The sequence below is a fragment of the Pongo abelii genome, chromosome 18 (genome assembly GCF_028885655.2).
Source record: "Pongo abelii isolate AG06213 chromosome 18, NHGRI_mPonAbe1-v2.0_pri, whole genome shotgun sequence".
Taxonomy (NCBI): Eukaryota; Metazoa; Chordata; class Mammalia; order Primates; family Hominidae; genus Pongo; species Pongo abelii.
The window spans coordinates 74902562-74925461 of NC_072003.2; the positions used below are offsets into that span (position 1 = coordinate 74902562).

The 22900-nt window shown below is 45.3% G+C and overlaps 1 protein-coding gene across 20 annotated transcripts in view; it reads right to left on the reverse strand.

Annotated features, from left to right (window-relative positions):
- Positions 1-18522, reverse strand: part of ADAT1 (adenosine deaminase tRNA specific 1) — a 43635-nt gene extending 25113 nt beyond the window's left edge. For 5 of the 20 annotated variants that reach the window (XR_008514694.2, XR_010137862.1, XR_008514690.2 and 2 more), the window contains exons 1-8: positions 17599-18221; positions 15841-16030; positions 15480-15548; positions 13808-13862; positions 12377-12507; positions 7194-7812; positions 3816-3961; positions 3197-3296 (exon numbers count right to left, since the gene is read on the reverse strand). Coding sequence is in view for 9 of the 20 variants with exons in the window: in XM_054534153.2 (XP_054390128.1) it covers positions 3197-3296; positions 3816-3961; positions 7194-7812; positions 12377-12507; positions 13808-13862; positions 15480-15548; positions 15841-16009 (1289 nt within the window). In the remaining 11 variants the exon portion in view is untranslated. Of the gene's footprint in view, positions 1-3196; positions 3297-3815; positions 3962-7193; positions 7813-12376; positions 12508-13807; positions 13863-15479; positions 15549-15840; positions 16031-17140 lie in introns of all 20 variants that reach the window. The other 15 variants (XR_008514685.2, XR_008514684.2, XM_063717782.1 and 12 more) reach the window with 12 other exon arrangements.
- Positions 18523-22900: the final 4378 nt, after the last annotated feature.

A 22900-nucleotide genomic window follows, 5' to 3' on the forward strand; every position in this document is an offset into this window, starting at 1 on the left:
AAGATGATGAGGATAAAGACCTTTATGATGATCCACTTCCACTTAATGAATAAATATATTTTCTTTTCTCTTTTTTGTTTTTGAAATGGAGTCTCATTCTGTGGCCCAGGCTGGAGTGCAGTGGCATGATCTCGGCTCACTGCAACCTCTGCTTCCTATGTTCAAGCAATTCTCCTGCCTTGGCCTCCCAAGTAGCTGGGATTACAGGCACGTACCACCATGCCTGGCTAATTTTTGTATTTTTAGTAGAGACAGGGTTTCGCCATGTTGGCCAGACTGGTCTTGAACTCCTGACCTCAGGTAATCTGCCTGCCTCAGCCTCCCAAAGTGCTGGGATTACAGACGTGAGCCACAACACCTGGCCTATTCCTTATGATTTTCTTAATAATTTTCTTTTTTTAGTTTGCTTTATTGTAAGAATATGGATATAACACACATAACATACATAATATGTGTTAATTGTTTATGTCAAGGCTTCTGGTCAACAATAGGCTTGATGTTTTTGCAGAGCCCAAAGTTATATGCAGATTTTTCACTGCAAGGTGGGTTGGCACCACTAACACTCACACTGTTCAAAAGTCAGCTGTATTTGTATATGATGATCTACATTTAAAAAATCCCGAAAGAGGCTGGGTGCGGTGGCTTATATCTGTAATCCCAGCACTTTGGGAGGCTGAGGCGGGTGGATCACCTGAGGTCAGGAGTACAAGACCAGCCTGCCCAACATGGCAAAATCCCGTCTCTACTAAAAATACAAAAAATTAGCTGGGTGAGATGGCAGGTGTCTGTAATCCCAGCTTCTCGGGTGGCTGAGGCAGGAGAACTGCTTAAACCTGGGAGGCAGAGGTTGCAGTGAGCCAAGATCACACCACTGTACTCCAGCCTGGGTGGAAAGAGTGAAACTCTGTCTCCAAAAAAAAAAAAAAAAATCCCCAAATCCCAAAAGAATTCCCAGACAAATTAGTAGAATTATTATTCTTTTGGATTTTTGTCGTTGTTGCTGTTGTTTGTTTTTTAGAGATGGGGGGGGGGGGTCTCATTTTGTTGCCCAGGCTGGTCTCGAACTCTTGGCTTCAAGCAATCCTCCACCTCAGCCTCCCAAAGTGCTGGGATTATAGGAGTAGAATTATTATTCTAGTGATGATGGTAAGGTTAGTGTTTTTATCTAGCAACCCACAGTAATTGCCACAAAGAGGAACAAAAGCTTAATTGCAACAATAATAACCAGAAAATGGGATAAAAAGCTACGTAAAATAGCATCTGTGATAGCCAAACTCCAGAATGGTCCCCAGTGATTCTTGCCTCCTGGTATTCGTGCCCCTTAGCAATCCCCTCCCATACTTAATAGGGCTGATCTGAATAACCACTAAGATATTACAGATAGACTCTGGCTTCTGAGGCTAGGTCATAAAAGACACTGTGGCTTCTGCTTTGCTCTCTTGGATTGCCTGTTCTATGGGGAGCCAGCCACTGGGTCGTGAAGCTGAATACTCTGGTAGCCTTGTGGAGAGGCCCTTGTTATAAGGAACTGAAGCCTCCTGCCAACAGCTGACACCGACCTGCCAGCCATGCAAGGGAGCCATTTTGGAACTGGATCCTTGAGCCCCAGTCAAGTCTTCAGATGACTGCAGCCCTGGCTGCCATAATGGACTGCAATTTCATAAACTGCTGAGCCACAATTACTTAGCTAAGCTCCTCAATTCCAGACCCACATAAACTATGTGAAATAATAAATGTATATTGTTGTTTTAAGCTGTTATTTTGGGGGTAATCTGTTATATAGAAACAGATTAATATACATTCAAGGAATAAATCTAATACAAGATGTGAAAGATTTATATAAAGAAAGCTATAAAACTTGCTGAAATATATTTAAGAAGACCTCAATAAGTGAACACTCAAAAACTACCAGTTATAGGCAGCACACGGTGGCTCACGCCTGTAATTCCAGCACTTTGGGAGGCTGAGGTGGGCAGTCATCACAAGGTCAGGAATTCAAGACCAGCCTGGCCAACATAGTGAAACCCCGTCTCTACCAAAAATGCAAAAAAACATTAGCTGGGCGTGGTGGCAGGCATCTGTAGTCCCAGCTACTTGGGAGGCTGTAGAGATAAATGGCTAATAAGTACATGAAAAGACGCTCAACACCGTTTGTCGTTAGGGAAATGCAAACGCAAATCAAAACTGTAAGGAGGCCAGGTGAGATGGCTGTCACCTGTAATCCCAGCACTCTGGGAGGCTGAGGCAGGTGGATCACGAGGTCAGGAGTTTGAGACCAGCCTGGCCAACATGGCAAAACCCCTCTCTACTAAAAATACAAGAATTAGCCGGTGTGGTAGTACATGCCTACAGTCCCAGCTACTAGGGAGGCTAAGGCAGGAGAATCGCTTGAACCCCAGGGGCGGAGGTTGCAGTGAGCCAAGATTACGCCACTGCACTCCAGCCCAGGTGACAGAGCAAGACTCTATCTCCAAAAAAAAAAAAAAAAAAAGACTGTAATGAGATACCATTTCATACCCACTAGAATGACTACAATAAAAAAGACAATAACAAGTGTTGTAAAGGATTCAGGGTAATTGGAACTCTCATACATTGCTGGTAGAACGTAAAATGGTACAGCTGCTATGGAAAACAGTTTAGCAGTTCCTCAGAAAGTTAAACATAACAATTACCATATGACCCAGTAATACTACTCCTAGGTATACCCAAGAAAATTGAAAACATATGGCCACGCAAAAAGTGGTACATGAAATGTTCATAGTTCTGCACAGCAGCACTATTCACAACAGCCAAAGAGTGAAACAACCCAAATGTCCATTCATGAATGAATGGCAAACAAAATGTGGTATATCCACACAATGGGATATTATTCAAGTCATGAACAGTAATGAAGTACTGACACAGCTACCTCACGATGTACCTCCAAAACACTATGCTAAGTGAAAGAAGCCAGATACAAAATGTCATATACTGTATGATTCCAATGATAGAAAATGTTCAGACTAGACAAATCCACGGAGATAGGAAGTAAATTAAGTAAATTAGAGGTTTCCAAGGGTTGAGGAGAGGAAGGGATAGGTAGTGACTGCTAATGGGTATGGTTGTTCTTTTTGGGGTAATAAAAATGTTCTAGAAATAGATAGTGGTAGAGTGTGAGTTCACAGCCACCATCTCCTCCTGCCCCAATATGCTGTACCTTGCCTGAAGGCTTCCAATTGTTTTCTTTGTTGTTCCCTGTGGAAAGCCATTGGCAGTAACATCCAAAGGCTGCTCAGGAACTGCACTCCAGCTGATGGCTATGAAAAGATAAGATTCTAGGGTTAAAACTGTTCAATTTCTTGTGAAAGTCAGAAGTATTTTAATAAAAATATTTCTCTGACTCTACAGACCCATGAGAGCTGGATATGATGTCACAGACAATTACTGCTACTTGGATGCTTGGCCTCCAGGGTACAGTAGTCTAAGTGGTTCATAATTCATTATTATTATGATAGCAAACAATCACTGAGCATTATTATTTGCTGGGCACAGAGTAAATGCATTAAACAGAATTTCTCACTGAATCTTCCCAATAACCCTGATAAATGATATTCTTCTAATCTGAAGACAAAGAAACTGAGGCCAAGGGAGGGTAAATAACATGCCAGGGGTCACAAGAGCATAAACCTGACCCAGTATGGGTGTCTCTAAAGCCCACGCTACTGGCCACTAGAGTGGTGAACTGCCTTCCTAGGCTGGGAGGATGCAGACCCTCCGGGACCACTCTCAGTCAGGGGAGCAGTTACTCCAGGGCAGGTCTAACCTGGATCTCTTACCTGCCCCACAAGGAACAAGTCGACCTGGGCTGTCAGCCCTTTTTGCCTGCACTGCACAGCGGCTCTGTTCAAATAGTAAATCTGACTGCAGTATTTTTAGTTCTTGAACTCCGAAGCCTTTTGGTAAAGCAGACACATTCTGACACCTAAATGTAAGGGAAAATGCATTCAGTTTAGGTGCATGCCTAGAGAAAACAGTATCTAGGATTGTGGCTCACATCATCACCCCTGAGCCTTAGCAGGTGTGGGGATTTGTTTATTTATTTGGGCAGACAGTGTTCCAGAATAGAATCAAGATTGGAAGAACCTCATGGCTGGAAGAAGATCCTTCTCCCTCAGTCTGCAGGGATAACTAAGAATCAAGTCAACACCCTTCAGGGATGTAACACCAAACTCCATTCCTAGTATCAGCTTTGAGAAACTTGAAAAGTTTAAGCAGAAACATTAATGTGTTGGCACCTGCTTCCTAGGGAATCCTTCAAACACCCCAAAACCCAAAATTATCCTATAATACAAAAGCTTCATTTTTTTCTCTTGTATCTTTAAACAAACTAGATGCCAACATGATGCTGGTCTAGAATGAAGCAGATAGCAACTGCAAGTACCAGAATAGGAAAAACAGAAAACATCCCGGGCACAGTGCCTAGGGTTGGCTTTAAAAAAAAAAAAATCTTTATAGGGATATAGTTCACAAACCATAAAATTCACTCATTTAAAGTGGATAATTCAATTGTTTTTAGTATATTCATAGAACTGCACAACTATCATGGTAATGTAATTTAAGGAACTTTCATCACCCCAAAAAGAAACCTCATACCTATTAGCATTCACTCTCTATTCCCTGGTAACCACTTAAATTTTTTGTTTTTTTGAGATAGGGTCTCTGTTGCTCAGTCTGGAGTGCAGTCGCATGATCTCGGCTCACTGCAACTTCTGCCCCCTGGTCTCAAGCGATCCTCTCACCTCCGCCTCCCAAGTAGCTGAGACTACAGCCATGCACCACCATGTCCGACTAATTTTTAAATTTTTTATAGAGATGGGGTTTTGCCATATTGCCCAGGCTGGTCTTGAACTCCTTGGCTCAAGCGATCCTCCCACTCCAGCCTCCCAAAGTGCTGGCATTACAGGCATGAGCCACAGCACCTAGCCTGTGGTAACTACTAAGCTATTATCTGTCTTTATGGATTTGCCTGTTCTAGATATTTCACATAAATAAAATTATACAATATGTGATTTCTTTCACTCAGCATTATGTTTTCAAGTTCATCCATGCTGCAGCATGTAACAGTACTTCAGTCCTTTTCATGGCTGAATCATAGTCCATTGTATGGATATATCACATTTGATTTATCCATTCATCCACTAATGGCCATTTGTCTTTTTGTCTATCAATGCTGTTGTGAACATTTATGTACAGGTTTTTGTTATATACATATATACTTTTTGAGACAGGGTTTCACTCTCTTGTCTAGGATGGAGTGCGGTGGTGAAATCACGGTTCACTGCAGCCTCAACCTCCCGTGGCTCTGGTGATCCTCCCACATCAGCTCCCCATGCAGATGGGACTACAAGTGTGTGCCACCATGCCTGGCTAAGTTTTGTATTTTTTGTAGAGACAGGGTTTCCTCATGTTGCCCAGGTTGGTCTTCAACTCCTGGACTCAAGCAATCTGCCTGACTTGGCCTCCCAAGATGCTAGGATTATAGGCATGAGCTACTGTACCTGGCCTACTTGTGTGAATGTATGTTTTCATTTATTTTGGGTTGTACCTAGGAGTGGAATTGCTGGACCATATCTTGAGGTTTCACATTTGATATCGGCCTACGAGGCTTGCCCTGGCCATGGCTTTGCCCTGCCTCATTTCCTATAGCATTGAGTTTGGCTGCCTCCTTTAGGGAGACTACAGTTGAGTGGTCATCCTTTGACTTTTAACTTTAAAAAAATTAAAACTAATGTTTAGGGCTGGGTGAGGTGGCTCACACCTATAATCCCAACACTTTGGCAGGCCAAGGTGGGAGAATTACTTAAGGCCAGGAGTTCAAGACCAGCCTGGGTAACCCAACAACACCCCGTCTTTACAAAAAAAATTTAAAAATCAGTCAAGTGTGGTGGCTTGTGCCTGTAATCTTAGCTATTCAGAAGGTTCAGGCAGGAGGATCACTTGAGCTCAGGAACTGGAGGCTGTAGTAAACTATGATTGTACCACTGTACTCCAGCCCGGGTGAGACCCAATGAAACCTTGTCCCTACAAAAACATTTTGAAAGTCCCAAACTAATGTTTAGGGTTAAAAAACATATATAATGGCAATATATGTGCACTGTAGAAAAATTAGAAAATATAGTAAAAACAAAGAAGAAAAAAACCACCCATAATACAACACAAAGATTATTAATAATACTTTGGTGCTCATCCTCTTATAATTTTTCTTATGTGTGGATGTACTTAAAGACCAAAATTGGCTTTTTATCTTCTAAACTGTTCTTTAAACACTATGAACATGTTTCCACATTAAATATTCATCAATATTATTATTATTTTATTTGAGACAGGGTCTGTCACCCAGGCTGGAGTGCAGTGGAACGATCTTGGTTCACTGCAGCCTCAATCTTCCCAGGGTCAGGTGATCCTCCTGCCTCAGCTCCCCTATTCTAGGACTACAGGTGTGTGCCACATCTGGCTAGCTTTTGTATTTTTTGTAAAGACGGGGTTTCCCCATGTTACCTAGGCTGGTCTTGAACTTCTGTGCTCAAGCAATCCGCCCCCCTCAACCTCCCAAAGTGCCGGGATTACAAGTCGTGAGCCATCATGCCCAGCCATTCATCAATATTATTTTTAACAACAAAGAAAACACTTAATTTCCTATTACTGGGCATTTCAGTTGTTTACTTTTTCTTTTTTAAAAAAATTATTAGCCGGGCGCGGTGGCTCACACCTGTAATCCCAGCATTTTGGGAGGCCGAGGTGGGTGGATCACCTGAGGTCAGGAGTTTGAGACCAGCCTGACCAACATGGTGAAACCCTGTCTCTACTAAAAATACAAAAATTAGCCAGGCGTGGTGGCACATGCCTGCAGTCCCAGCTACTCATGAAGCTGAGGCAGGAGAATTGCTTGAACCCAGGAGGCGGAGGCTGCAGTGAGCCCAGAGCACGCCATTGCACCCCAGCCTGGGTGACAGAGCAAGACTCCGTCTCAAAAAAACAAAAAAAAATTATATACAAAGCTAAATGTTCAAATACTTTAATTATTTCCTTAAGACAAATTCCTGGAAGTGGAACTGCTGGATCAAAAGGTATGGAGATTCTTAATGCTCTTAGGCCTTATTCTCAGACTCCCTCTTGGAATGACTGTTCCAGTTGAGCCCTCCCTACCCTCTCACCTTCCAATCAGTGCTCTCTGCATGGCTTCCTGGCTGTATGGGCACTTCCCAATGACCACAGCTGACAGGTAGATGGGCTCTTCCAGGAAGTGCATCAACAGTGCCCCTTGGCATCCGAGGACGTTCCATCGGGCCATCTTGTCACTGCAGGACATGGAGCGTGTTCTGTCTCCACGGCCTGGCTTCACTCGGAGCAGCCCCACCTGGTGAAACGCAGCACCAGGCTTCCGGGAGTCTCCGCCTTCTCCAGGTACACACTTGGCTCCAGTTCTATAAACGTCTATCACTTTGGCACTACCAGGGGCCATTCTGGTGACAGCAGCCAGTCCCTCTACAGTGAGATCACAGCTGTTGATGCCTGGTGAGATTGGGCCACTTTTCTGCTTGCCAAAACTCTGATGGTGAGCTGCTCCGTTGGTGACCTCCCTGGCCGCAGTCCCAGGCTCAAGCCTCATCTTTTTGGTTACAGGACTGTCAGGGTCTTCACATTTTCTTTCATTTCCAGGAGCTTCCAGGTTACTACTGGCTTCTACTGATGAGTTGTTGGCCCAATCTCTGAAGACAAGACAGCAAGGCTGATCCTCAAACTCAAGCATCGGAATGATGGAGGCATCCCCACCTGCAGAGAATGAACCCACTTAAACAAATGGTTCTCAAGTGAGGTCCCTGGACCAGCCACAATGGGATCTCTTGGGAATTCATCAGAAATGCAAACTCTTGGGAACCACAGCAGACCTGCTGAATCAGAAACTCGGGAGGCAGAGCCCAGCAGTGTGTTTTTAACAAGCTTTCCAGGTGATTCTGATGCAAGCTCAAGTTTGAGAACTACTGACTTCATCTATTCTCCCAGCTGACCTGACATGAGTTAAGAGCACATGCACACAATTCCCTAATAAGAATCCTCTAGGGCTCTTGTTGAAGACTCTATTCTGGACCCAGTGAGTTGGAATTTCTGGAGAAGGGTATGCAAAATGGAATATTTTAACAAAGATCTGAGCTAATTTTTATCACTAGGAAGTTTTGGAAACACGGGTTTAGACCAGGGTTTCTCAACCACTGTACTAATGACATTTTTTTGATATGCAGTCTGGCTCTGTCGCCCAGGCTGGAGTGCAGTGGTGTGATCTCGGCTCACTGCAACCTCTACCTCCTGGGTTCAAGTGATTCTCCTGCCTCAGCCTCCTGAGTAGCTGGGATTACATGCGCACATCACCATGCCTGGCTAATTTTTGTATTTTTAGTAAAGACGAGGTTTCACCATGTTGGCCAGGCTGGTCTTTACCTCAAGTGACTCCTGACTTCAAGTGACCCACCCACCTTGGCCTCCCAAAGTGCTGGGATTACAGGTGTGAGCCATCATGGCCGGCCACTAATGACACTTTGGACTGCATCACTCTTTGCTGTGGGGGCTGTCCTGTACATTATAGAATATTTAGCAGCATACCTGGTCTCTACCTACTAAATGCCAATAGCACTACCAGTCCCAGTATGAAAATAAAGAATGTCTCCAGATGTTGCCAAAAGTCTCCTGGGGAGCAAAACTTTCCAAACTGAGAACCACTGGCTTAGAATGAACAAGGTTTCCCAAGTGCATTTTGTGGAATGCTATTCCGTAAGATGCTTTGGAAAACAAAAGTGGGTGGTTTATTTCATAAAGAAATTTGGCAGGGAGGGCGCGGTGGCTCATGCCTGTAATCCCAGCACTTTGGGAGTCCGAGGTCAGCGGATCATGAGGTGAGGAGTTCGAGACCAGCCTGGCCAATGTGGTGAAACCCTGTCTCTACTAAGAATATAAAAATTAGCTGGGCGTGGTGGCGCGCACCTGTAGTCCCAGCTACTCCGGAGGCTGAGACAGAACAGTCACTTGAACCCAGGGAGGCGGAGGTTGCAGTGAGCCAAGATTGCGCCACTGCACTCCAGCCTGGGTGACAGAGGGAGATTCCGTCTCAAAAAAAAAAGGAAAAGAAATTTGGCAACCATTGCTCAAAATTTCCCCATCTTGGAGATTTTATGATGCATGGCCCCACAGTAAAGACTCTAAAGTAAATTACACACCTAGTCTAAACCAATGTTTCCAAAATTTCCAGTGTTTCCTCTTGCTGGTTTAGAGATTTCTGACATCCTCTGTCCTTACAGGAAAAAGAAGAAAACTAGAGGTCAGTAAGAACCACAGCTCTCCCTTGAGAAGCGAAAGATTTCTTCAAACACTAACCTGATGAGTGTTGCTTTTCTAAAGTGTATAAATAATACATCTATAATCTTTGTAACCTAAGAGTGGGAAAGGCAAGAGATACAGAAGTGGGAATATATCTGGAGAGGTTGGCTGGCTGACTTCCAGAGACCTCCCAAGGTCACAGTGACTTTGGAGAACTCACCAGGGTCCATCTCTCACTCTGCAGGCTTGGAAATTGGATCTTGACAGAATGCCTGAACGCAAGAGCCTGACTCATGCTAATAAAACTCGTAAGCAAGAGCCTGAAGTAGCTAACCCAGCCAACAAATTATTAATTACTCATAGGATGTAAATGCCAAGGGAGCCAGAGAGGCACATTCTCTAGGTAATGTTCTTTCTCTCTGCAGACAAACCATGGGAGGACATCACATTTTAAAAGATTACCAGCAAAATTTCCAGAAGATTTTTAAGATGAACAGAGGGTTGCCAACTTTTTATTCCATCAAGGAAGATCTTTAAAAATCTCAATTACCAGCCAGGCGCAGTGGTTCATGCCTGTAATCCCAGCACTTTGGGAGGCCAAGGCGGGTGAATCACTTGAGGTCAGGAGTTCGAGACCAGCCTGGCCAACGTGGTGAAACCCTGTTTCTACTAAAAATACAAAAAAATTAGCTGGACGTGGTGGCACATGCCTATATTCCCACCTACTCGGGAGGCCGAGGCAGGAGAATCGCCTGAACCCGTGAGGTGGAGATTGCAATGAGCCAAGATCGAGAAAAAAAAAAAAAATTCCAATCACCATCACTTAAAAAAAACCTCTCATATCCTTTAAAGTGAAAGAAATTAGTTTTGCAAAATTCACTACATAGTCTTGAGCTTTCTTGGTTTTTTTTCAGGGACTGTGCTCACAGATCAGTACCTGTTTGTTGACCACTGACTTAAGGAGTTTGATAAGGGCATAATCAAACTCCATAAGTGTCCAGTATTTTGGCTTCCCTGGGCCACACTGGAAGAATAAAAATTGTCTTGGGCCACACACAAAATACACGAACACAAACGATAGTTGATGAGCTGAAAAAAAAAAAAAAATCGCAAGAAAAATCTCATGTTTTAAGAAAGTTTAAGAATTTGTTTTGGGCCACATTCAAAGCCGTCCTGGGCTGCATGTAGCCAGGCAGGCCGTGGGTTAGACAAGTTTGGATTAGGCCATCAGGCTGTGATCCTCAGATGCTTCTTTCTCCACAATAAAGCTATACCTGTCACTGGGATCGCCCCGGTCCTAGCTACTCAATGTGTGGTCTATGGACCCACACTGCTGGCATGCCTTGGGAGTTGGCTAGAAATGCAGAGCCTCAGGCCCCACTCCAGACCTAATGAATCTGAATCTGCATGTTCTCCAGGAGATTCATGTGCATATTACAGCTTGAGAGGAGCTGATTAGGAAACATCCTTTGGGCCTTGGACTAGGGCCCTTACAGCTAAGAATAGAGCAAGGATGAGTGCTGCCTGTCATTTTTCTGGGCTTTGACTCTTAAACTCTTTTCTCATACTCTTTCTTTCTTCTCTCTCTTTTTTTTTTCCTTTTTTTGACTGAGTCTTGCCCTGTCATCCAGGCTGGAGTGCAATGGCGCAATCTCGGCTCACTGCAAATTCTGACTCCTGGGTTCAAATGATTCTCCTGCCTCAGCCTCCCGAGTAGCTGGGATTACAGGCATGCACCACCATGCCCAGCTAATTTTGTATATTTAGTAGAGATGGGGTTTTTCCATGTTGGTCAGGCTGGTCTGGAACTCTCGACCTCAGGTGATCCGCCCGCCTCGGACTCCCAAAGTTCTGGGATTACAGGTGTGAGCCACCGTGCCTGGCCTCATTCTTTCTTAAGCTATATCTATATTTTCAATTTGAGTTATGATCAAATCTAGACAGCTATTCTATTTCTTCATAGTGATTTCTTATCTCTGCTCTAATTGCATGTGTTAGCTTTAAAGCTTAAAAGTTTTAAAGTTTAGGCTGGGCGTGGTGATGCGCGCCTATAATCCCAGCACTTTGGGAGGCCGAGGCGGGCGGATCAAGAGGTCAGGAGATCGAGACCATCCTGGCTAACACGGTGAAACCCCATCTCTACTAAAAAAATACAAAAAATTAGCCGGGCGCGGTGGCTGGCGCCTGTAGTCCCAGCTACTCGGGAGGCTGAGGCAGGAGAATGGCGTGAACCCAGAGGCGGAGCTTGCAGTGAGCCAAGATTGCGCCACTGTACTCTGGCCTGGGCGAAAGAGTGAGAGACTCTGTCTCCAAAAAAAAAAAAAAAGTTTTAAAGTTTAATCTTATATCCTTATTTCAAAGTTTTTAGGGTGAGAAAATTTTGCTGCCATCCTGAGTTGTTGTCCACAAAAGGTAGAAGTTATTTTCAATTTTTAAGAAAGAAAAACAAAAGATAGAAATGACGCCCCCCTCACCCCAGGCTAGGTCTTCCTGTCTTATGCAACCATAGCACCTGAACACACCCTTATAACCCACCAAAATTTACCCTAACCATGACTATCTACATTCCTTAAAAGACTACGAAGGTAAGCAATATGCTAGTCTTATTCATTTCTGTATACTCAGTATGTCATATCGTGCCTGACAAATAGTAGAAAGTATTTGTTCAATGACTGAATGAATGAAATGAGTTTTAGGATAAGTTACTATAGGACTTCTAAGCCCCATGTTGGCTTCACATCTTGTGAGGTTTCAGCCTTATGCTCCTAATCCTGATTCTGAGAATTGACTAATAGTATGAGTGAGACTCTGCAGCCCTTGCCTCTGTCTTCTCTTTAGATGAAACCTTTAGAAGTGATTAGGTACACTGGCCTATCATAAAAAGGCAATGTCACTACTTGTGGCTACTTGTGACTACCTGTGGCTACTTCAGCCATTAGTGCTTTTTAGGAAAAAACCTATCTATGGATAACACAAACATAAGGAAGTAGTCCATGTAACATTAATCCAAAGGCTTGAATATACTTACAGGGTGTATGGCTGGAGAAAAACACAAAAATGAGGTCTCGTCTAAGTTTCCACACTCCTTTTTGAGTTCCTGGGACAAAGATGCTATCCTCTTTCAGGTTGGCTGCCAACTGGAGTTGGTGGAGAAGGTACCTAAGGGTTGCAAGATGTTATTAGGATGAACAACCAATCTCTGTGGTAAGGGGAAAGCCTCTGGTTGGGTGATTACTAAGACAGCTTACTGTAGACTAATGGGACTGGTAGTGATGGGGAATTATGAGAATGCTCTAGACCAGTGATTCTCAAAGTGTGGTCCCTGCACCAGCAGCATCAGCATCACCTAGGAATTTGTTAGACCTCCAATTTCAACTGGCCTCGGTGGCTCATATCTGTAACCCCAGCTACTTGGGAGACTGAGGCAGGAAGACTGCTTAAACCCAGGAGTTTGAGACTGTAGTGAGCTATGATTCTGCCACTGTACTTCAGCTTGGGTGACAGAGTGAGACTCTATTTTTTTTTCTTTTTTTCTTTTTTTTTAGAAAAATAGAAAAGAAGAAACCCAATTTCTGAGGTTCCACCCTAGATATGCTCAATCAGAATCTCTGTGGTGGGCTCAGCAATCTGGGTTTTAACAAGCCTTCTAAGTTCTTCTCATGCACAATCAAGTTTAAGTACCACTAGTCCAGGCCAGGCATGTGACTCATGCCTATAAATCCGGCACTTTAGGAGGCTGAGGCAGGAGGATCGTTTGAGCCCCAGGAATCCAAGACCAGCCTGGGTAGCAGAGTGACACCCTGTCTTTAAAAAAAAAAAAAAAAAAAAACCCAGGAAAAGTTAGCTGGGTGTGGTGGCATGCGCCTGTAACCCCAGCTATTCAGGAGGCTGAGGTGGGAGGCTTGCTTATGTCCCAGGAGGCCAAGGCTGCAATGAGCTGAGATCACATCACTGCACTCTAGCCTAGGTGACAGACCAAGACCTTGTGTCAAAAAAAAAAAAAAAAACAGAGAGAACCACTAGTCTAGACCACACTGCTACTCAAAGTGTAGTTTACAGACTAATATCATCTGTATTACCTAGAAGCTTATTAGAAATGTAAATTCTGGGCGAGGCGCGGTCGCTCACGCCTGTAATCCCAGCACTTTGGGAGGCTGAGGCGTGTGGATAACGAGGTCAGGAGTTCAAGACCAGTCTGGCCAGCATGGTGAAACCCCATCTCTACTAAAAACACAAAAAATTAGTTGAGCATGGTGGCACGGGCCTGTAGTCTCAGCTACTTGGGAGGCTAAGGCAGGAGAATTGCTTGAACCCAGCAGGTGGAGGTTGCAGTGAGCTGAGATCATGCCACTGCACTCCAGCCTGGGCAACAGAGCAAGACTCCGTCTCAAAAAAAAAAGTAAATTCCGGGATTCCCACCCCAGTCCTGCTGAACCATACTCTGGAGATGTGGCTTTACCTTTGGAAACTCCTTCTGGCTATGACCTCAGCATGGCTATCATTGAGGATGTCTCCTGCGGCAAAGATAGGACACCAGGTGAAGACATATGGAAGCTGGAGAGGGTCCGGTTCCTAGAAGCAGAACACAGCAGTCCCACCAGCACCCAGGATGGCCATGTAGCTCCTGGAGAGCTTTGCCAGAAGGTACCACAATCATGAATAACAATGCATTAGGTGCAGGGTTTCTCAACCCAGCACCGTAGACATTTTGGGCCAGAAAATTTTTTGTTGTGGGGGGTCTATTCCATCCATACACTGTAGACTGTTTTTTAGTAGTATTCCTGGCCTCTACCCATGAGATGACACTAGCACCCCTCCCTCAGTTGTGACAACTAAAAATGTCTCCAGACATTGCCAAATGTCCTCTGGGGTGCAAATCACCCCCAGCTGAGAAACACTAATTTATAGACAAACCTCATTCGGAGAACAAGGGTCCAGATCTTTTGTACAGAGGTATCCTACTTGTGCTCATGGTGATACAATTCCATCTAATCCAATCCACAGTGATCCTGTAACAGGTTCCTCATATACAGGAGGTTAAGGCAAGGAGAATGGTGGAAGCCAACTCAAAGAGGAACCTGCTAGCTAGAAGAAGAGGTAAAGACCCCAGATCTCGGCCAGGCACACAGTGGCTCATGCCTGTAATCCCAGCACTTTGGGAGGCCAAGGCAGGAGGATAGCTTGAGGCTGGGAGTTTGAGACCAGCCTGGCCAACACAGTGAGACCAAATTTCTACAAAATAAAAATGAAAAAAATTAGCTGCGCATAGTGGTGCACACCTGTAGTCCAGCTACTCAGGAAGCTGAAGTGGGAGAATCACTTGAGCCCAGGAGTTCAAGGCTGCAGTGAGCTATGATGGTACCACCATACCCCAGTGAGACCCTGTCTCTTAAAAAAAAAACCCAATGAAACAGACAAATAAAAACCCCCAGATCTCTAAGGAATTTTCATATTCTTCTTGAGGCCCAAAGCTTCCTGTCATTCAAGATTGCTTACCAGGTGCGGTGGCTCACACCTTTAATCCCAGCACTTTGGGAGGCCAATGTGGGCAGATCACCTGAGGTCAGGAGTTCAAGACCAGCTTGGCCAGCATGGTGAAACCCCATCTCTACAAAAATACAAAAATTAGCTGGGCGTGATGGTGGGTGCCTGCTGAGGCAGGAGAATTGCTTAAACCCAGGAAGGGGAGGTTGCAGAGCAGTGAGTCGAGATCGCCCATTGCACTCCAGCCTGGGTGACAGAGCAAGACTCCGAGTCAAAAAAGAAAAAAAAAAAAAAAAGATTGCTTTCTTGGGCTTCAGAAGCCACTCAAGCTGCATCCTCTACCTGCTATAGAGCCCCAAAGCCTTCCAGACCTAATGTGGAGTAGCTAATCCCAGGGACTCTGTGGTTTGAGCATGAAAATACTGGTTAACTTTCAGTTATTCGGAAAGCATGTTTCTAGAGGCCTCTGCTTTGATGGTGGATTTCCATTCTCCAAGTGAGTACTGTCCTTCCAACTGGACTGATAGTCAGTAGGAAACAAATGCCATGCACCTCATCTGACATGGCCCCTCTTCCCTGACAAGGAGAGTAAAACATGGACACTGGTTTGAAGCTAAATTTTTGTTTAGATTCCCACCCTTGCTTACCGCTTTTCCTCATTTTGGACTGGCCTATGCATTTTGTTCCTGTTCCCATTGATACAACTTCCTTTGTCACTGTGGGAAAAAAGCAAATCGTGTGAGTTCTGAGAAACGGAATGTTCCCCGGTGTTCAGGTGTGATCAGCCTGCACACTCCAGGGGATTCCCAGAGGCCCACTCAACCAAGGGCTGCGGTTCCAGCACGGCGGTCTCCCGCCATCAGAGGTACTGCGCCACCTAGCGGAGGACAAGCACACATGCCTAACATCGTAGTTCACACCCTACCCACGACTGTACCCACACAGTACAGCAATGCATAATTTTACCATCTCCCACAGTGAGGAGCGTGCCAAGGAGAAAAGTCTCACCTTGCACCGGCTTATCAGGGGTGTCGCAGGCCTTGTCAGCTGGAGATTGTATCTTCACCACGGCTGCCAATAACGTCCACTCATGGTTTGGCTCAGGCTTCCCCTTCTTGGGCAGCCTGATCCCATAGTGTTCATAGCACAGCTGAGCAATCTCATCCGCGGTCCACATGGTCTGAGCTGGTATTGAGACCTTGATCAAAAACCACAACCATAAGAAGTACGGAAAGGAGAACCAGTGCACCATGCTACAGCCTCTCATATCCATGCTTCGAGTCTTTCAGTGGAGCAGATCGAGGTTTCCCTATCTGGAACTCTATGGATCATTTTCTCCCACTATCTCCCTGCCCCCTTTTCATCTTTAATGAAAGATCAAAGAAACCCCAAATTCTACCAATCCCCAAAATTATTGTTTCAAGTTTTTTTTAATGTTAGATATCTGATACATTTCTAAGGAGTCTGCATCCTCTACTCAACATTAAAGGACACGAGAAGGAAATGTCCTCACTACTCCAATTTTCATTGGAAACAGCATGTAAAGGGTTGCAGACTCACTTGCTTTCGGCAGACCCTCACTGTATAAGGTTTATCTTTCTGGACAGATGTTCTTATCTATCTTCTTTTTCCACGCATTTTATTTTTCTCTTCTTTCCCCTACAGCAGAGTGGTTCTCTACCGCCCTCTAGTAAATTCCCACTTAAATGTTTCTCAGCAGTTACGTGTTCTCATAGAGCTCTACTTAAGGGTGTGGGCTTTGGATTCACCCTTTCTGGGTTCTAATTTTGGCTCTGCCACAAATTAACTGTGATGCTGAACAGACTACTTAACCTTGCTGTGTCTGTTTCCTCATCTGTCAAAATAGTGATAATAATAGTATCTAACCTATTTAGATTATTGTGAAGATTAATACTTAGGGTTACTGTGAGGGTTAAATAAGTAATACTTATAAAAAGCAATTGCTACAATGTTGAGCCTAATTAAGGTCAACTGTGATTACTATTACAAGAAATAACATTTGATGATTTTCCTGGTTAATTTGCCTTGAGCTACTTGGTAGTGGGGGTGAAAGGGGGAGGGCTGTAATGGGCATAGAAAGCCATGAAGAAAAAAACCATCAAGCAGATCCCTAGGATACTTTGCAAGGAAATCTCTCACTCTTGGCCCTATCAATGCTCACTAGGCACATCCTGATCTCATTTGGACTCAATTATACAAAAAGCTTCTCAGTAGAAGATGAGCTTGTATGGTGACAGACGAAGCTAAGCACTGTAAAACAAACTGAAGGCCGGGCGCGGTGGCTCACCTGAGGTCAGGAGTTCGAGGCCAGCCTGGCCAACGTGATGAAACCGTCTCCACTGAAAATACGGGCGTGATGGTGCGTGCCTGTAGTCCCAGCTACTCGGGAGGCTGAGGCAGGAGAATCGCTTGAACCCAGGAGGCGGAGGTCGCAATGAGCCGAGATTGTGCCACTGCACTCCAGGCTGGGTGACTGAGCGAGACTCCCTCTCAAAAAAACAAAAAAGGCTTCCCTGACCTCCAGTGCATGCAGCTTTTGAAAGATGGTATTGTTATGAATCCCCTGCAGCGCAATGTGCAGGCTCGCTACTGTAGTGAATGATACTGGTAAATCAGACCACAGTGATTTAAAACAAAAATCTGCAGGAAGTGAGACACTCTGACTTGAAAGTCAGAGGGCCAGGGCAAGCCTTGTCAAGAAAAGAAAGCATAAGATCCTAGAATCCTCGTTTGGAAGGGACTCACCTCTCATTTCTAGGGAGGCATCACAAGGCAGTATAGTTTATGAAGACCACCTGGCCATCGACCTGAAATTAAACCAGAGGTGCAATTCACAAACCTCAATAGCCAAGGCAGGTAGAAGTTGCCAGAAGAAACAGTGACTCTCTTTAAGATGAAGCAGCCCAGAACGGCATCATCTCACTCGGGTAGTGCGTCTGAATGAGCATGCACAATCGTTTAAATGAATAAATGTTTTGCTACACTGGGTCCATTATAATTCGAGCCTACACCCCCTCCTAGCTCTTGAAAAACTTTAAGAACTTCTTAGCTGAAAATAACAGCTCAGCTAAACAGGCATTGATTTGCCCACAAGACCGCATCTCTGAACAGTTTCAACAAGCTAAAAAACTGACGTCCTTTCCAAAGAAAAGGAAATCGGCAGCCAGGGGAGAAAAGGCTTTAGCGATGCTTGGAGGAAGGGACTCCTGCTTTACGCTGGCTCCCTTCCTAAATACTTCCGGAAGCAGAGCCCCTTCCCGGCCGTTGGAGAAGCCTGGGTGGGACCCCGAGTCGGCCAGTTACAGGATAGGAGGTGCCAGGCAAGGCACTGAAGCCGTGCAGTGGGAACAGCGTGAGCGCTTGACCCACTGGGTCCTGCGGCTGCCAGGCCAGAGGCCCCGCGCCCGCCCGCGGCGGCTCTTCACGCGCCGGCTGCTGACATCCGGGCGTGGAGCGCCTTCCCACGTGAAACGCGTCCCGGAAGATACGGTCCTCACAACCTCTTCCCTCAAAAACAGACTCGGTAAAGTTAGCCCGGATACACCTGCCCCGTCGCCCCAGTGCCTCGCGGACGCTCCCCTCCCACCTTCAGGACACGCGCCTAGGAGAAAGCAAACTGAATCCGCCGGTAAGGCGGACGTGACGTCACAAAGCGCCGGTTCCTTCCAGCTCCCGTTCCCAGAGGCGCGCAGTGCACGCCGGGCCTTGTAGTTTTTCCGAGGAGTCGGTGCCAGGGCCGAGATTCCCGCGCTTCAAGTCCCGCAGCCCTGGCAGCGTCTTAGAGAGGCGTGAAACCGGACGGTGGGAGACGCCTGTTGGCTTACATATGCCTTCAACTAGAATGACGTATCTTGCAGCACTCGGCTGAATTTCTTTTTCTTTTTTTTTTTGAGACAGAGTCTCGCTCTGTTGTTCAGGCTGGAGTGTAAAGGCGCGATCTCGGCTCACTGCAACCTTTGCCTCCCGGTTCAAGCGATTCTCCTGACTATGCTGTATTTCTATCTGTAACATCAGTGTCCAATAGATATATAATTCGAACCATATACGTAATTTAAAAATTTCCAGTAGCCTCATTAAAAAAGTCAAAATAGAAACAGTCATATTTTATTTAACCCATACATCCCAAATAGTATTATTTCAACATATAATCAAAAAATTTTTTGAGATGGAGTCTCGCTTTGTCGCCCAGGCTGGAAGCGGCGCAATTTCGGCGCACTGCAACCTCCGCCTCCCGGCTTCAAGCGATTCTCCTGCCTCAGCCTCCCAAGTAGCTGGGATTACAGGCGCCCACCATCACACCTGGCTAATTTTTGTTATTTTTAGTAGAGACGGGGTTTCTCCATGTTACCAGGCTGGCCTCGAACTCCTGACCTCAAGTGATCCGCCAGCCTCAACCTCCCAAAGTGCTGGGATTACAGGCGTGAGGCACGATGCCCGGGGTGTCTCTCCCTCCCTCTCTCTCTCTCTCTCTCTCTATTTTTTTTTTGAGACGGAGTCTTGCTCTGTCACTCAGGCTGGAGTGCAGTGGCGCAATCTCTGCTCACTGCAAGCTCCGCCTCCCAGGTTCACACCATTCTCCTGCCTCAGCCTCCGGAGTAGCTGGGACTACAGGTGCCCGCCACCACGTCCGGCTAATTTTTTGTATTTTTAGTAGATACGGGGTTTCACCATGTTAGCCAGAATGGTCTCTATCTCCTGACCTCGTGATCTGCCCGCCTCAGCCTCTCAAAGTGCTAGATTACAGGCGTGAGCCACCGCGTCTGGCCGCCCAGTCTCAATATTTTAAAAAATACTTCTGTTCTGTTTTTAATGCGAAGTTTAAGAAATCTGGTGTGTGTAACACTTAGAATACATCCCAATTTGGATCAGCCACATTTCAGATGCCATATAGTCACATGTGGCTAGTGGCTACTGTAGTACAGTACTACTACAGTGTAGTGGACAGAACAGGTCTACAAACCTTTGGATTACCAGGAATAAGTAATATAGCTGCCTGGATAGTTCAGGGGCCTTTGTCACCCAGTAACTGAATGCCTCTATTACTAAAAATGAAAGAATTCATTTTTCTTTGTTACCCCTCAAAAATTTATGCAACTTGCTCAACCCCATCCTTCTCTCTAGTTCAAAGGAAATGGGACATGGCCCTCCTCCAAGGCCAAAGACTTTGCTCTTCATTCCTCTCCAATATCTTTAATCTGCAAGTGACTGCCTCTTCTGTCTTTAAAGAAATATTCCAGTGGGGGTAAGGGGTATCAAAGACCTTCTTCTAGGGTTCTTTATCTCAGGGATTGGTATTACTAGCAATCTAGTTGTGTAACTAAAAAGTGAGTCATCTCGTTATCTCCCTTAATCCCCTTAGTGCAATCCATTACCAAGTCCTGTTGATCTTACTTCCTATCTCTTGAATCCATCCATCTCTCCACTTGCATGCTGATATGCTAGTCAAAGCCACTATCGTATTCCTCTTGGATTGCTACACTCATCTCTGAACTTCCACCTTTTCTTGCTTAACTCCAACTCATTTTCCACAGAGCAGCAAGACTAATCCTTTCAAACCACAAATCTGATGTCAGATTTGTGACTACTACACATTTACTGCTTAAATAATACTTCAGTGAATGCCTTCTCAGTACTTTTTTTTTTTTTTTTTTTTTGAGATGGTGTCTCACTCTGTTGCCCAGGCTGTAATGCAGTGGCACAATCTCGGCTCACTGCAACCTCCGCCTCCCAGGTGCAAGCAATTCTCCTACCTCAGCCTCCCGAGTAGCTGGGATTACAGGCACATGCCACAACACCCGGCTAATTTTTGTATTTTTAGTAGAGACGGGGTTTCACCATGTTGGTCAGTCTGGTCTCGAACTCCAGACCTCAAGTGATCCGCCTGCCTTGACCTCCCAAAGTGCTGGGACTACAGGCGTGAGCCACCATGCCCGACTGGCTTCCCAGTACTCTTAAAATACAGACAAAAATCCCATAGTAGTGCTCACAGTCCTGCATGGCCAGCCCCTTCCCGCCTCACCTGGTGCCATATTTCTTTGGGCTTCTATACTCTCTCACCGGTCTCCATGTCCCTTCCTACCACAGGGCTGTTGCACTTGTTGCCATACCATAGAAAGCCTTCTTCCCTTCAGATCTAATGTCCTCAGAGAAACCTCCTCTAACTAGGTCCATTATAGTTTCTCAATACCCCATGGACCTCTCCTTCAAACCAGTTACCTGAGCTGCCATTTTATACAATTTTGGAGGATGATTTATTACATATCTATTTTCTTTACAAGTGTAGATGCTTGATGAAGTTTGGGACCATGCCTGTTTCTGCTCACCCCAGCAGAGCAGTTAGCAAATTGTGAGCCTGCAACTGTTTGAAGAAGAAATGGGGACTTTATGACCCTTCTGTCCCTTCTAGCTTTCACACTCTTGGTCATTTTTCCTGCCAACCCCCACATACAAGTTGTCTACTGCTGCCTCAGTTCCTTTCTATCCCTAGCCTCCTTAAGACCAGACAGCTGGCTTCTGCCTCCATCCTTCCATTAAACCACTCTGTAAAGTCACTCATGACATCATCAATCCTTGTAGCCTTTTTCAATCGTCTGCATTGACAGTATTACCCGAAACCTAGTCCCTTACCTGGCCTTGACCTTCCACTACCTCCTTTGGTGAGAGGATTATCTCCCGTTTTAGTTACCACTCCCTTTCTGAGGATGTGCCATCTGAAAATGTTTCTTCTGACATGCCACCTGGTCACGTACTGCTTAAACACCAGCAGGGGTGGGGATGTTCCGCACTGCTTGAGATAGTTCATTTACGTAATTCTGAATGCTTAGGTTGTTTTACCAGCTACAGAAACAGAAACCTGCTATGTGAAAGGAGACTGGCTGCTCCCAAACTGGGATGCTTGCAGAGGTTTTGCTGAGGTGCAGAAGGTAAAGTCTTCCGTCATGTGAAAAAAAGGTCTTCCCAGCTGTCTGCGTGTCAGGAAACAGGGGCTCCACTTTCACAGCAGGCTCTCAGCCACACCCTTGTCACATTCTTAGCTCTATTGAATGGAGCTGAAAATAATGAGAAAACTTCAGATTCATTACTCAACATTCTGCTATTTCCATCTGGCTAACAGGCATGTCAAATTTAACATGTCCAAAACCAAACTTCCAACCTTCCCTCTGAAACCTGCACTTCCTGTTTTTCCCATCTCAGTAGAGGGCAACTTTCTTCCAGCTGTTCAGGCCCAAAACCTTGAAATCATTTTTGGCTTCTTTTTCTCACAACCCACATTCCATCACCAAATTCTTCTGCCCTCAGGAACACAGACAAAGTACAACCACTTGTAACCATTTCCACTACTCCACGCACGTCCCAGCCACTGTCTCCTCAGCCCATGGTGACTGCTCAGCTGGTCTCCCTTCATTGCTCTTGTCCTCCACACAGAAACTAGAATAATCCTTGAAAAACACTCCTCTGCTCAAAATCCTTCCACGGTATCTCATCTCCCTCAGAAAACATACTTTTCTGGGTGGCTTCCAGGGACCTGCGTGATCTGGCCCCTCACTGACCTTCACTCATCGCTGTCCAGTCACATCAGACCCTCTGCCATTCCTCAAAAACATGGTCCTTTAGTCTGAATGGCCTTTTCCCACAGACCTCCCCAGCTCAGTCTCCAGACCTCTACTGAAATGCCTAGCAGAGGTCTTCCTGACCACCATAAAGTAGCACTGTTCCCTCCACCTCTAGAATAGCACCTCTGTCCCCTTACCCTGCTCCATTTTTCTTCTTAGTATATACCACCACCAGAAAGAACATGTATTTAACTTGTTTTTGTTTGTCTACTTCTTCTCCCTACCCCAAAGAAAGAATACAATTTCCACAAAAGCAAGAACTTGTCTTTTGTTCACTGCTATGTCCCCAATCTCTTAGAATAATGCCTGGCACAGGGCAGACATTAATATAAATTTGTTAAATGAATAAGATGGTAAAATCCTAAACATTCATTAGGCCAGAAGTCTGGGAAAAAAAGTTGACATTCTAAAAGTAAAGAGAAGAGACAAATGGC